A 16,170-nucleotide genomic window follows, 5' to 3' on the forward strand; every position below is an offset into this window, starting at 1 on the left:
TTGTTTTCTCTACTCTGCTCAAAGCAAAGGTTGTTGATCGGAAAGGAAACGAGAAAGAGGGGAAACAAAACGAATCTTTACCTAACGCTGTAAAGTGGCTGCCCTTCCAACCTGCGTGACAGTCCCTTTGTTTGGGAAAATTGAGTTGCATGTGTCTTATGTCAGTGGGTTTCCAGAAGTGCATCTGCAGCAAATGTGGTCAGCATTAGACATTTCTCTAAGCTTGGGCATGCACATTTACATAAAAAGGTTTAGTGATGAACCCCATTTGCTTTTTTCTGACACAAGTGAGAATTCTCAGTTGCTTGTCACAGAGTCTAAAGCTGGCCCGGATCACAACTGAGGTTTGGTTGATTTTTAACCTTTGTGTAAGACAGAAATTCTATACAGCTTATCACCATTCTTCAAAATTGCTGCTCATGAATTTTTTCATGAGAAAGAACATTCACTCTACTTAGAACAAAATGTTTTAAGAAAAGATTTTTCATTTTTATACATCTTGCACTCACATGTTAGTTTAAAAACAATGCTAACAATGCTTTCCTTGCATTTTAAGGTTGAATTAAAAATTCCCCTGGAATCTTTAAATGACGAATATAATATGTTCAACATGTGTTACCTACCAGGATCATCACATTTTCTCCCTAGTACATGTAAAACCCTATTTTCTATTTTCAAATATAGACTGTAATTGAGAAATGACTTATCACACTGGAGTCTGTTCTGAGCAATGCTGGGTATTAACCTCCGTTCCACCCCCTTCCTCCCTCCCTTTGGCAAATGTTTATTAGACAGTTATCATGTGGCAGACACTGGATCAGCCTTCTCTAGTTATTTCCCAGCTGCACCTACCACACACTTGGGGGTCTTCAGGCTCTCCTAAAGCCAGTTGACGGTCAGGGGCTTAGATTACTCCAAAGCCCAGTGGGATATGAAATCAGTGTTTTCCTAGGACCCAAACACAGTTGCTGAAGATTCATGCAGCTAAGGGAAGGTACTGACTGCCACGTACCCGTGGGCATTAGTCTGGAGGATCTTCATGTTAACATCAGACAGGGCAAAGGGGACCAAGGATAGAGCAGAGTGACCTGAGATCCCTGGGTTTGAAATTGACTCTGCCACTTGTCAGCTCTGTAACCTCAGGGCATCATTATAAACTTGCTGAAGCTCAAGTTTCCTCTTCTGTAAAACAGAGGTAATAATACCTATCTAATAGAGCCACCATGAGTTCCTAGCCTCCACAATTCCCACAGAAATATCAAAGTGCAGGTCTGTGTAGGCATCTTTAATGAGGGATCTGTACTCAATCTAAGCACTCGGCTTATAATTGATTCACATGTACAAATTCATACCTTGCTCCATTTTTCTTTTTGACATGTACTGCCACCTGACTTTATTCTTCTTGTTTTGTTTGTTTTTTCTCATACTCCCCCCTCCCCCATCCCGCTTCATCTCTCTAGAACAGAAGCTTCATGAAGACAGGGGCTTTGTTCACTTTTTTCATTGCTGATTCCCTGGCACCCAGAGTGGTCCCTGGCACACGGCAGTTGCTTAATGAATATTTATATAACAAACAAACAAATAAACAACAAAAAAATAAACAAAAGTCCAAAGAATGTCAATAGCAAAAATTCTTATGCTATTCCTGGCAGATATCTACGCAATGAAGTAAGTGATCTACCTGTGGTCAGTAGTGAAATAGTCATGCCTAAAGTTTTTCCATTTGAAATTTCTATTTAGAGTTGTATTTGCCAATTGCAAAACACACAACCCCATCTAATATCTTTTTATACCTAAAATATCCAGCTATGCTCATCAATGGAAAATCTTGAGTCATACTAACAAATAAAAATTTATATTTCAGTCTGTCACTTAGTGTGAACTTGGAAAAGTTCCTCACTCTCTCTGAGCTCCTGTTCTCCTGTCTGAAAAATAGGTACATTACACTCATCTCACCAGGTTGTTTTGAAGATTGAAAAAGATGATGTAGCCCTGGCTGGCTTGGCTCAGCGGTTAGAGCGTCAGCCTGCGGACCAGAGAGTCGCGGGTTCGGTTCCGGCTAGGGGCACGTACCTCCGTTGCAGTTTGTCCCTGTCCCTGGTTGGGGTTGTGTGGGTGGCAACCAGTTGATGTGTCTCTCTCGCATCAATGTTTCTCTCCCTCTCTTCCTCCCTCTCTCCCTCCTGCTCTATCTGAAGATAAATGCAAGAAGTGTCCTCAGGTGAGGATAAAAAAAAGAAAAAAGGAAAAGATGATGTATATAAAACTAGTATGTGGTAGACACTGAAATAATGAAAATGTTCTAGAAAGAAGTTTTGGGGCCATGAACCCCAGGACCAATTAAAATAAAAATATATCTAACCCAGAACAAAAGCTTGGAAAATCTACCTACACCAGTCCTTAAATTCAATTTTAAGCAGATCTTTGTTGATTATTTTCTTATAGAAAGCATATGGCAACACTTCTTATCAAGAAATTTATACCTGACACACAATTTTTTTTCAGTATGGAAAACCCAAGTTGTATTTTCTTACCAGAAGTAAGGTGTCTTTTAAAGATGGAAGCAATTAGAAGCCCAGAATTCTGAGCATCATGCTGGAATGATTTCAGTGTGACCAGGGGACCTTAAACAAAAAGAAAATAACATCAGCTTCTTATATTTTGCACTAAGGTTACCTGATCTCTTAGGAGATTTTCTTTACTTGTTTGGCGATGACTAAAGTAAATCAGTAACTTTAATAGACATGAAATATGGAGTAAAAGCAAAGGCCTTTGATGTGTCTTTTCTTCTTTTTATTTAATTGGGTAGATCCCAAAGGAGGAAACACCGAAAAAAAACAAAAACAAAAAAAACACAATAAAAACGACTTAGGGTCTGTAAAACTTCAAGGTGTGTCCACTAATTTTATGAGACTTCTAAGTAACAAATACCAAGGAGCTTTATTTCATTCACTGAGCCAGAAAAAAAATGTTCAATAACTGGTCTCTACTCGATTCCTTCCAATAGATGATACAATAAAAGTTAGGCTTCCTTAAGGGCCTCCATCACGTGCCACTCTCGCTTTTGCACCATCTGTGAGATGCTGCCCGTGAACGGCATCTTGGTTCCATACGAGAAGCCCAGTTTTGATTAGCAGACACTCTGAGGTTGTAACACAGGGGTGGAATGCCATTAATGACCGCCTTCTGCTTCTCTCCTGCTGGCAAGGATCCTGGCCGGCCCGTCTAGTCAGAAAGGTTGTCAGAACACTGCTAATGAAAGCTTCTGACCAGGGTGGGGTGAGCAGCCTCGGCTGCAAACTTGCTTTCAGTCTGAAGTCAAGAGTCCTGGAGCTTCCTCACCGTCTCTTCCCTCCTGATAATTAAAAGCTTCCAGAGGCGACATCAAGGACACAATTCCCCTAGCTGACAGAAGACGATCCTGAAAACACTTCTAAGCCCTGGACCCCCACGAATGCCTCAAGCCCTACTATTTAGTCATTCTGATTTCAGTGTTCAAATTCTTCTTTTGAAAAAAATTACTTCTGAGGCCAGGGGGAAATCACAACCTGAGGTGTCCTTAGCTTCCACTGAGATACCGCACACTTAGATAAGCAGCCGTGCGGCGCGGACAACTCTCTTTGAGAAAAATAGCGTAGGGTCCAATAAGAAGGTCCCTAAGGGTCTTTGGATTTTGAAAAGGGCTCATCTGGGTGCCAGCCCAAGCTCAAGGGAAGAGCAGTTTTCTAAGAACAATGAGCAGGGAATTTTAGAAGATGAAAAACATTAGCAAAGCCAAAAGTTCTTTCCTGTGTTTTCCATTCTGGCTTCACAGTGAGAAGAGAAAGTTTCACTGTGAATTGTGACAAATCAGAAATATCTTTTGGCTTCTTAATGCTTCATTCCGTCTTTTGTTTCCAGATATGTGGTTCCATCAGACTCTGAGGAAGCAAGGTTATTAATCTAAATTAATATTTTATAAGCTTATGTTCATGCTCAGGGAGCCCATGCAGGAGCCTGTATGTACATTTGTTTGAAATTTTAAGAAAAATATAACATTCAAATGTGACACAGTTTTCAACTGGGCAAAACCATGGGTTTATAGTATATGTTGCTGGATTATTTTTTTCCACTTTCATTATTTTAAAATTAGAAATTTTATTTAAGAATATATATTGCTGTTGGCTTTTAATACAGGGTTGTGTAATTCTTTTGTATAAGTATGGGTGGTTATTTGGCAACGAAACTGATCATTAAAAGCTGCCAGAGGTGACTTCAAGGACATGATTCTCCCAACTGACAGAAGATAATCCCGAAAATGGTTTTAAGCTTATAATTTACATCATATAAAAATAATTTTCATATCTAACTAGGGCTTTATTAGCCCTAATAGAAAATAAACACAATCCTCCTTTAGGGTCTTTTGTTATCATAGTTTCAAATCAACCAGGTTCCTTCATTTAAATTAGATCAAATTAAAGTCATTTATAAGATAGTCTTAATTATCAGAAAGTAATTTCACAAAGAATCAGATATCTGAGGTAAAACATTTATAAACAATATTGTTACTGAAGAAATCTAACTGATGACAAAAAGTAGGATTGAAATGAAGCCATATAGATTATATTCTTCATGGCATACTGCCACCAAGTGGTTAGGTCATTTCTTCTTAAATGATACTTACCACTTTTCATTATAAAAGCAGTAACTATATAATATGAGAAAGTAATTTTAACAGGGAAAATAAAAGGGAGTGAAAAAGAACCATCTCTACTCCCATTCCCATAATCTACTTGCTTTTAATAATTTATAGTATTTTAACATACAAAAAACATTTGCAAACACAGGATGATGTACACACAGTTTTATGACTGAATCATCAGCGTGTTGCCCAATGTGCTAGAAAAACCTTGTGGTACTTTTTATTCTTTATTTATTGTCTGACATGTTATATCCATAATGAGACAATCCTGTCCCTGACACAGAATATTAAAGTATGCCTATCATTCTTACAGTGCATACTTGAGTATACGCAGAAAACCCAAATTGTCTCTACTTTGGTAAAAATTTTTATGTAACTTAGACACACTTACATTGGCTATTAGAGTTAGTCTTATATAAGACAATGTGTCCACAGAGAATTTACAGTGATTTCAAACAAAAAATGTAGTTTCTTATACTTGACCCAAACTGGAAACATAACATAACTACAATTTTTGGCCCACCAAATACCAACCCAATTTTATCTGCTCAAAAGAACTTGGTTTTTGCGATAATGTATTCCATCTTTTTCCCACGGATGAGTCCATCAGTCTTCTCAGCCCTTCCCTCTACGTCCACCATGGGGCAGTGTGCTTTTTAAGTGACCATTTATTGAGTACTAGTTATGTTCCAGGTAATGTACTAGACTTTACCTACTTCCTCCCAGTTAAACCTCAGAACTTAATCAGGTAGATAGTACTATTATCCTTATTTTATTGCTGAGGAAACAAAGGCATAAAAAAGGATACATGACTTGCCCAAAGTCACATAGGTAGAAGTCACAGAGTAAAAATTTCCATCCTCTTCTGACACACGGTGTTGCTGGTCACTGGCCCATTAATTACTAACCTCACTTCTGCAGCAGGATGGCTCGGGATGGGCAAGCTCCGTCAGCCCTGAAAGCTGCCTCTCGGTGCTGACTTAGCCACTGCTCCCTGGCGGCTGGCCACAGCAGTCAGAGCTGCCTGGCCCTGCCGGGCTCTGAACCCCGCCGCAGTGGGTTATGGTTCGGCTAACCTATTGAGCACTGATTCTCAGAATATTTCAGCCTAGAGTTGTTTTCTCCTTCTTCTTCTTTTTTTTTTTTTTTTTTTATCCTCACCCGAGGACATTTTTCCATTTTTTGTTCAGGTAGAGTGGGAGGGAGAGAGAGGAACAGAGAGAGAGAGAGAAACATCGATGTGAAAGGAACACATCGAGTGGCTGCCACCCGCACAACCCAACCAGGGCCGGGGACAAACTGCAACCGAGGTACGCGCCCTTAGCGGGAACCGAACCCGGGTCTCTCAGGACCGCAGGCCGACGCTCCAACTGCTGAGCCAAACCGGCCAGGGCTAGAGTTGTTTTCTTCTGAAAACCAACTATTTTCCTTGATCATACAAGCAATACACACTACTTGTAGGCTGCTTGAAAAGTATAAAAGAGTATGGAAAAGAAAGCAGTTTTATATTTGTTCACAAACTGGAAACAATTATTTTTACATTTGTTAACAAGCCTTTGTCTATATATGTACCCGAGTAGAGATCATGCTCTTTACTAAATGTTGTGTCTTGTTTTTCTTTCTCATTAAATATTATATCATGAACAATTCCTCGTTTTATTAAAAATCATTCAAAACCATCATACTAATGACAATGTACTATTTCATTGTGTTCGCACTGCATTTGTTTAGTCATTCCCCCATTGACAAGGTGATAGTTTCAGACACCAGCTTTGGACTCAGACAAAACTCAGTTCGAGTCTGGATCCACCACTTGGAGTTACACAGCCCTGGGCAAGTTGCTTAAGCTCTCTGTGACTCTTTCTTCATTTGTAAAATTGGATAATAACAGCACTTCACTTGTGAGGTTTGATGAGATAGTTCGTATAAACCACTTAGCACCATGCCTTACGCAAATTAAAAGCTTAGTAGGTGTTTACTGTTGCTCTCATTGGACTTTTAGAATGTATTCCAAATTCTTACTATTAAAACTAGCTTTTGGATAAATATCATTGTACATAAATCTCCTTTCCATATCTCTATTTCCTAAGACTAGATTTCTATAAATGGAATTACAGGGCCAAAGGTTATAGACATTTATAAGGCTCCTTTATTTACTTTTTCCTTTGCCAATCTCGTTGTCAAAGACACACTAACCAAAGTCTACATCATAAAGGCTTTGACCGGAGCTGACTCAGGGACCTTTCTAGACCTTTCTTACAGAAGGTTCTAGATCATCAAGAAAGAAGAGTCATATTAAAAGAGACAAAGGGTGTGTTTTTCAAATTATTAGATTTTTTTCCAACCCTATTTTTCTTTTTTTTTTTTTCTTCACCCGAGGACATTTTTCCATTTTTTGTTCAGGTAGAGTGGGAGGGAGAGAGAGGAACAGAGAGAGAGAGAGAAACATCGATGTGAAAGGGACACATCGAGTGGCTGCCACCCGCACAACCGACCAGGGCCGGGGACAAACTGCAACCGAGGTACGTGCCCTTAGCGGGAACTGAACCCGGGTCTCTCAGGACCGCAGGCCGATGCTCTAACCGCTGAGCCAAACCGGCCAGGGCCAACCCTATTTTTCTTAAAACATAAACATCTCCTTTTGGTTTCTTCCAATCTCCTTCTTCCAATAAGCTCAGCAGTTTCACAGCATTTAAGTGGCATTTCCCCAGGCCAGTTTAGCTCTATGGTTGGAATTTAAATTTTGGGGTCAAGGGTAGAGATTTGACTCTAGTTCATGTCAGTGGCAAAGCAAAAGGCAATGGCCAGACATGTCAAATAGGCACCAGACACCCAGGACAGAGAAAAGGATATGTCAGAACAAATTCATTACCACACCTTGAAAAACAAGTCAAATGATGAATCATTTCATGGGTTACAGTGTCATCCTTGCATATTAAGTATAGGAGGGTGTGCCTAGACATATTCAAGGAATTATCTTTATACCTGTATTCCTAGGATGTGAGTACTTGGTACACAGGGGGAAAAGAAGGCAAAGAATGTATGTATGGCAATCCCGTCGTTAAAGAGAAAGAGTAAGGAGAGGAAAAGATAAAAAGCAACAGCCACCCCGGAAATTTTCCTAAGTGCCATGGACCATACAGAGATGAGGGCTGACATCAAAAGTGCAGCAAAACTTTATATGTAGAAACGAGCAGCTTCCAAGTTTTACCCAGTGGTGTAAGATTCTTCAAAAGTGCAGCCTTGCTCTCAAGCATAGCATGTACCTATTCTTGAGTCTGAAGCATAGTGAACATTTGCCATTTTTGTAGTTGCCCAGCACCAGGACATCCTTCTTTGTGGGCACCCTAGGTAAAAGGCAGGAAGGGTTTCCACTGTGGAAGCCTCAGCGGAGCCATCACTTCCTCTCCCTATAGCCATTAAGTAGCTACAAAAAGATGGCCTAAGCCTAGCTCATCAGAGGCTCTCCTCTCCCCACTCGAACAGGACACAAAGCTTCAGGAAATTGCTAAGAATCCAGTATGGGTGCAACAGCCATATCCAGGTTCTGGTAATAGCAGCACCACTGGGGTATCCAGGGCACAGGGAAGGTAGTGGCGTGGACACAGTGCCAAATGTAATTTCTCACCAGATTCTTCCTAAGCTGCAATTTGGGCTGTGGTTCTCGCTCCTAACATCCCTTGGATCCTACTTGTGACTGTTTTGCCAGCCTTCCTCCTGATTTCTGGCTATCTTCCTAATAGTTCTCTTTCTGCTTAAGAGAACCAAATTGATGTCTTTTGCTTGCACCTCATCACAATGAATAGTAGAAATTACAAGTTGGTAGTGGGTGGATAGGTGAGAAGATGTAGTTGGACAAGTAATGATCCCCCAGAGATGTCCATTCCTAATTCCCAGAACCTTTGACTAGATTACCTTATGTGGCAAAAGGACTTGAGATGGGAAGACTATCTATCTTAGATTATAGGGGTGGGTCCAATGAAATCACAAGGTCCTTGTTAAAAGAAGGCAGAGAGTCAGAGAAAGAGATTGGAAGATGCTCTACTTCTGCTTTTAACATGGGGCCACAAGCCAAGAACTGCAGGCAGCTTCTAGAACCTGGAAAAGGCAATGAAACGGATTCTCTCTTAAAACCTCCAGAAGCAACACAGTCCTGCTGATACCTTTTTTAGCCCAGTGATACTGATTTTGGATTTCTCACCTTTAGAACTATAAGATAATAAATTTGTATTGTTTAAAGCTACTAAGTTTGTGATAACTTGTTATACCAGCAACAAGAAATTAATTCAGGAGATTATTACTTCCTCATGGAAAAGCACAGTATTTAGTCTCTATTTGGGGGTTGCAAACTTCAGAGAGACCATTAGCTCTTTTGAGGTTTGTGCTTGTTTGTTTGTTTGTTTTATTCTACAGAACTCTAGTGTTTTTTCTAGGGACAGAACCTAAGGAAGAAGAAAGAAATGCAGATGAGTCTAAAATGACTAGTATATTAAAGAACACTGTGTATCTGTTTAACCCAGTTTAGTGACCATTAATCTACAAATTTATAATCTATCTCAGTATGAATGAATCATAACACTCCAATTACAAGCAGCAGAATTTTTGGAAAGTACATTCTGTGTGCCACCCTCTAATTTCATAATATTTAATATCACCTATATTTAGTTGCATTGATATAACTTTTTCTTTTAGTCACTAAAATTCCTAAAAAAATTAATAAGTATCTTTGTGGAGTCATTGGTAATGCAACAACCAAGAGTGTTTTGTGGGAACAAAATACAATGTGGTTTAATATCTTGTTCACACTTGCCTTCCTTTGGAGAATCGTCAAAAAATAAAAAACAACAATGTGATTTCTCTGGGAAACTTTTCTACTGCAAGTAGCAATTCAAGCGAGTTAATTAGTCATTATGATATGTGACTGCCCTTCCCTCAGGCCTCTGACTTGTCTGGACAAGGATATCTGTATTACAGTGCAGAACTGAAAACGCTCCTGCTGGAAGTCCTCTTTCACCTTTTTTACAGCAGTGGTAGTAGTTTAGGGAACCGACTTTCACATTTTCAATGTTGGTTTTCTATACTGACAAATTCTCTTTTCCCCTCGGGGTTCTCTCTGCACTGCCGATGGACACCAGAAGTTTGTCCAGCTCTCCAGGTTGGTGGTCTAGAAGCTCCGGTTTCAGCAGCCCCCGGTGGCTCTCAGAGCCTCAGCTGAAAGCTCACATTCAGAGGCAGGGTAGGCTCTACGTAGAGGGGTACTGCGGGTTCACTGGGGCAATGGTCTCGCATCCCGTGCTTCTGGGGATTCCTGAGCTCCTGAGGGGGGCTTGGGTAGTTGATGACTCAGGAAGCAGTGGGCAGGAGGAAGAGGAAGCAGAGAGGTGACCAGATACCACCAGAGATAATGGTCTGAGGTTCTCAAGTATCAACCTTCTTCTGCCCCCTCCCAAAACACCACTAATATTGATTCTTCTCATCCAAGAACATGGAATATCTTTTCATTTATTTGTGTCTTCTTCAGTTTCTTTCATCGGTGTCATATGGTGTCTTATAGTTTTCAGTAGATAGGTCTTTCATCTTCTTGGTTAAATTAATTTCGAGTGTTTTATTGTTTTTGGTGCTATTGTAAATGAGAGTGTTTTCTTAATTTCTCTTTCCGATAGTTCCTTATTAGTATATAGAAATGCAACTGATTTTGACTTTTTATCTTGAAACTTTACTGAATTTGTGTATTTGTTCTAATAGTTTTTTTGATGGAGACTTTAGGGTTTTCTATATATAAGATCATGTCATCTGTAAAAAATGAGATAGTTCTTTTCTTTTTTCAAATTTGCATATTTAAAAATTTCTTTTTCTTGCTTAATTGCTCTGGTTTGGACTTCTAGTACTGTGTTAATAGAAGTGGTGAGAATGGGCATCCTGGCCTTGTTCCTGATCTTTGAGGAAAAGCTTTTAGTGTTTTACCATTGAGTACAATGTTAGTTTTGGGCTTGTCTTAAACGGTCTTTATTATATTGACCCATCTATACCTAATTTATTGAGAGCTTTTATCATGAAAGGATGTTGAATTTTGTCAAAAAGCTTTTTCTGCATCTATTGAGATGATCATATGATTTTTATCCTTCATTATGTTAATGTGGTATATCACATTTTAATTCTGTTCAGTTCTGTCTGCATATCCTGCCCACACCCAACATCATGACACTTGTCCCTCTTAAAGGGTGTGTCTAAACTCTAGATACAGTGTTTCTTTTTTTTTTATCCTCACCCGAGGATAACATTTTCCCATTTTTTTGTTCAGATAGAGTGGGAGGGAAGAGAGGAAGAGAGAGAGAGAGAGAAACATTGATGTGAAAGGGACACATCGAATGGCTGCCTCCCACATGACCCAACCAGGGCCGGGGACAAACTGCAACCGAAGTACATGCCCTTAGCAGGCCGAAGCTCTAACTGCTGAGCCAAACCGGCCAGGGCTTGATACAGTGTTTCTTATAGTTTACTGCAGAAGTATCACTTGGCTAGAGGCTGAGGAATTTTAAACTAATTTCCAAGCATTTCTAATGCAGATGGTCCATAGAAATCACTCTGGAAAGCACTGCTTTCTAGACACCTGACTGAACCAGGACCAGCTGGGGAAACACCAGTTGCCCTGTGGTGGTCCTGTCTCTGCCAAGGCCAACTTTCCCTCATCTGACTGCCCTATCCCAAGGCTCCTGGTGGAGTCCTGCCGTTTCATTCTCATCACCTTAACCCAAATCTGCTTCCACATCCTGCATTCATGTCAAAGTAGAAATAATTGATAGCATCTTATGGTTCGCTCTTTTCTCATGTGTTTGCATTTTCATAACAAACATTACACTTAAAATGAAGTGCTGTTGGCATCGTTTTATTATTAGCTAATGTGTAAAGGAGGATTTGGTTAGGTGGCCTCAGGGTTGCTGACACAGGCCCTCCTGCGTCTCTTAGGAAGGAGACATCCCACAGCCTGCTTTATGCCCTGGCTCTACCATTTACCAGCTTCGTAACATTTGGCAAAACTGCTTAGTTTCCTGGTGTCACGTATCTTTTACATCTGCACAATTGGAATAGTAATTACACTCCTGCAGTGATGAGTAAAGGGCAATTCATGTGTAAAATGCTTATCATAGCGCCCAACACCTAGAGAGCATCCAATAAATGTTAGCTGTTATTATTTATTATCCTGAAGTCACCCTGCATTCAGTCACTTAATTAACCTTTTGCCATTATACCATTAAAAAATATATGAGTTCTAATCCAGAGAAACTTCTCCTGTGTGTTTGCTAAAGCCTGATATTATATTCTGAGATTGATTTCTTTCTTCTTCTTTTTTTATTATAAGGCTTTGTTTTCCAGTGAAGTCTAAATCTCTGAGGAAGGAAAAGAGAATAATAAGTAATTTAACCCTTGCTATAAATGAGTTTGGTTCCTTTTGGAGACCAGATTTTTAAAGGCCACGGATAGGCACTATCCAGAGGGAAAGTGTTACAGAAGATACTAGGAACCGTATATAATTCATGATGTGCCCTGTAATGCCATATGGGCAGAATTTTGAAACACATTGTTTTGTGTGTGTGTGTGTGTGTGTGTGTGTGTGTGTGTGTGTGTTGTAAATATTTTTATAAGAGTTTATTTGAACCAAATTGACTACATATGTTGGGGAGCAAGTTCTCAAATGATTCTGAGAACAGTTTTGCAGCTATTTTTATGCATTTGAAATTAAGAAGGGAATATGCATGGAGGTGGGAGAAAGCAATATGGGAATTGGGTTACAGGCTAGTTAACAAGATTATGTGCTCTCTTGAGGGTTAATACCGCCTTCTAGGGGTAGTCTGGTATTTCAAGAACAAAGAACAGGGCTGGTTTAAAACCTTTCACTTACAAAGTTATAGACCTAAGAAAAACGCATTGTTTTGAGATGAATCAATTCAGTTATACACACATAAAAACTTTAGAGAACAAAATAGGAAATTTCTGCATTGAGGAAGCATTGCTGCCTGTGCTGTGTCTTCATAAATAAATAAACCTTTAACTTTTGGGAAAGTTTGGCTGTTCACAAAACCTCATTATCAAACAAGTTTGTAACTAAAGTATTACAAGAATTATTTTTTTCAATTGTGAAATAATTCAAACATCAATTGTGAGGTTTCATTCTTACTGCTTTTATTTATATCTTTATTTATAGTGCTATATAATTTACTTTTTTACTATGCTTTTTATTGCCTGTCTTCTCTAGAATTAAGGGATCTTTATCTCTGCTCACTGAGGTTCTACAGGTACCTATCAAGTGCCTGGTGCCTTATAGAGTCCAAATGAGCACGAATGACTATTAAAAAGCAATTGATTAAAGATTTACTAATAAGCAATCTGACAATTTGCATCAAACTTCTTAAAATGTGCTTAATTCTCGATCCAATAAGACCTAAAGACTAAAGGAGAATTTATATACAAAGCCTATTCAAAGAAGTTTATTGATAATGGGAAAAAATGCAATAACATAGATATTGTTAAAATAAGGAAATTATTAAATAAATTATTGTCCACTTATAAATTAGAATGCTGTGCAGCCATTAAGTAGTTCTTTAAACTTAACAAGGTAGATTAAGTGAGAAAATCAGGATTTAAACAGCATATACACTACAATTCTTATAATTAAAAAATATGTGCAGCCCTGGCCAGTTAGACTCAGCGGGTAGAGCATCGGCCTGCGGTCCAGAGAGACCTGGGTTCGGTTCCCGCTAAGGGCGTGTATCTCCGTTGCAGTTTATCCCCGGCCCTGGTTGGGTCGTGTGGGTGGCAGCCACTCGATGTGTCCCTTTCACGTCGATGTTTCTCTCTCTCTCTGTTCCTCTCTCTCCCTCCCACTCTATCTGAACAAAAAATGAAAAAAAAAATGTCCTCAGGTGAGGATAAAAAAATATATATATATGTGCAAAGGAAAAAAATTACTGTTAAATCCATTAAAATGTAAACCACAGTGATTTCTAGGTTGTATATTACAATCCACTTGCCTTGCTTTTACAAATAGAAAAAGAGATACATTTTTTAAAAGACTTAATATTAGCACTTTCCCTAACACACGTCTACTGTTTCATTTAATGTGCCTTAGATAGGAATTTGTACCAAAAGAAGTTTATGTTTCTTCTTAGCTAACATGCTTAACATGTAAGTTTTCAGGGATATTTAATTTTTAACTAGTATTTTTGCCTCAATTGATTTCTTTTCCCCATAGGAAACCAATACTTTAAATCTAGGCTTGTTACAATGTAGCTGTGATGTTTCTATTCCTTTGATGTAAGGTTTAAGACCTTTACTTTTAAAGAAAATTTGTGTTCTTATACTTACTTTGTAGAATATTTTAGTAAACTGCTCCTCCACTTTGCTGTAAGTGGTTAAAGAAATTGGTGAGATTGCTGGGGGCTATTGGTAAGAAAATGTGTTCTAGTTTAGGTACTGTTACCCAGTAGCAATGCGTGATTTAGAAAATCATGCCTCACTTTTTTCATTTGTAACATGGTGCCAATTACACTACCAAATATGGCTGATGTAAAAGTCAAACAAGATTATACATAGTAGTACTTTATAAGTGGTAAGTAAATGTTAGTTATGAATTTGAATAATCTTGTTAGACAATTCTACATTTCATTTAAAAATAGTTTGGTTATTAACTAAATTATGAATATTATGAATGGCATCAAAGTCCTAAGAATTTTTAACAATATCAACTTAAGACAGAATATTTTCAGTTAAAAACTAACTTTAAAAAAAGAGACTTGAGCTCTGACTGGTTTGGCTTAGCAGTTAGAGCATCAGCCCATGGACCAAAGGATCTTGGGTTTGATTCCCAGTCAAGGGCACATGCCTGGGTTGCAAGTTCGATTCCCGGCCCCAGTCGGTGTCATGTGGGAGGCAGCCAGTTGTGTCTCTCTCACATTGATGTCTCTCTCTCTCTCTCTCTCTCTCTCTCTCTCTCTCTCTCTCTCTCCTTCCCTTCCACTCTACCAATAAATAAATAAAAGCACTAATATTGAGGCCCTATTCCCAGACTTAAAAAAAAAAAGAGAGACTTGGTATTGCAAATGATTCTCTTAATAATGTGTTTCTACATGAAAATTACAACTAAACTACAGAACAACCATCGTTCAGAACTGCCTGAAATCTGGCTGAATGGAAGTCCTTCAACTGGGGAGGGAATTAAAGAAGCAGCCACACTGAGACTGGTAGGAGGGGCAGAGACTCAGAATGGGCTGGTCCTACACACGGGTGGCAGATAATAATTGGGAGGGATATCTCAGCTGCAGGTTGCCCCTGAGGAGCTGAGGGGTCCCAGTCCACACCAGGGCCCCCAGCCCAGGCTTTCAGTGCCAGAAAGAGCAGTCCCTATAACTTCTGGCTGTAAAAACCAGCAGGGATAAAAGCTGGGGAGACAGAGGCTCTGGAGTCCCAGGCAGATCCCTGTAAAGGGCCTGCTCACAGACTTACTCAGACTCACTCCCTCTGAGCTCCTTGCCAGAGCAGCAGCTTGAAAGGCACAAAGACATATGGGGAAGAACTAAATTGTCTGGCATCAGGGCGAGAGCTGGGGGACAGCTTTCTCCCAGACAGAAGTGCCGGCAGAGACCGTTGCTCCTCTGAGGAGTCCTCCCCCAACAGAGCCGGCAGGCAGGCTCCATATCGGAGACCCCATCAACCTGGCTCTCACTGTTCGCTCTGCCCTGGGGATTCCCTGAGACACCGCCCCACCCAACTTGCGAGCCCACCCACGCTATTTCCAGTGGCTTTTCCATACAAATGGCTTGTCTTGCTTGGCTCATGCTTAAGATTTTTCTAAAATCTCAAACAAGTAGCATCTGGCTTCAATGTGCCCTGAACCTCTCCCAAAGTCGCCCCAGACTTGGCACTAGTAGCAGCTGCCCTTGGTCCACAGCCTGGCATGGCTTGGACACCTCCAAGCCTAGCACAAATAGAAGTCATCTGCAGATCACTTTGTAACTTATGCCTGGTCACTTCAGGACCCTGAACCTCCCGGGAGGCCCCAGAGCCAGTGTACTCAGTAGATAGCTTCAGACCATGTCAAAGCTCTACCCAATCACCTCTACAAGTGACACACTCAAGGGGCACCAGATCCCCACTGAAGTAAGCCCTGCTCTGTGGGGTGGGTCCCTGCACAGCTGATTCTCAAAGGGAGCTGGTGGTCACAGCCAGTCCTTGCAGCTGATTGGCTTGAGGGTAAATTCCTCCCATTGACATGCCAACAGCAATCAAAGCTTAACTACAACAGGAGGGTGTACACAGCCCACACAGGGGAGTATACTTCAAGTGCCCAGCTTGCGTTATCAGGGAGGCTATGCCACTGGACCGACCAGGATACCTACTACATTAGACCACTCTACCAAGACAGGGAGATGTAGCAGCTCTAACCTAATACATAGAACAAACACAGGGGGCGGCCAAAGTGAGCAGACAAAGAA

At 40.1% G+C, this 16,170-nt stretch overlaps 1 protein-coding gene across 1 annotated transcript in view; it reads right to left on the reverse strand.

Moving 5' to 3' along the window:
- Nucleotides 1-16,170, reverse strand: part of IL23R (interleukin 23 receptor) — a 66,952-nt gene that overhangs the window by 7,391 nt on the left and 43,391 nt on the right. Inside the window, exon 8 of the mRNA XM_036256718.1 lies at nucleotides 2,535-2,624. Coding sequence (XP_036112611.1) covers nucleotides 2,535-2,624 — 90 coding nt within the window. The remainder of the gene's footprint in view (nucleotides 1-2,534; nucleotides 2,625-16,170) is intronic.

Source organism: Molossus molossus, unplaced genomic scaffold (assembly GCF_014108415.1).
Source record: "Molossus molossus isolate mMolMol1 unplaced genomic scaffold, mMolMol1.p scaffold_m16_p_12, whole genome shotgun sequence".
NCBI classification, from domain to species: domain Eukaryota; kingdom Metazoa; phylum Chordata; class Mammalia; order Chiroptera; family Molossidae; genus Molossus; species Molossus molossus.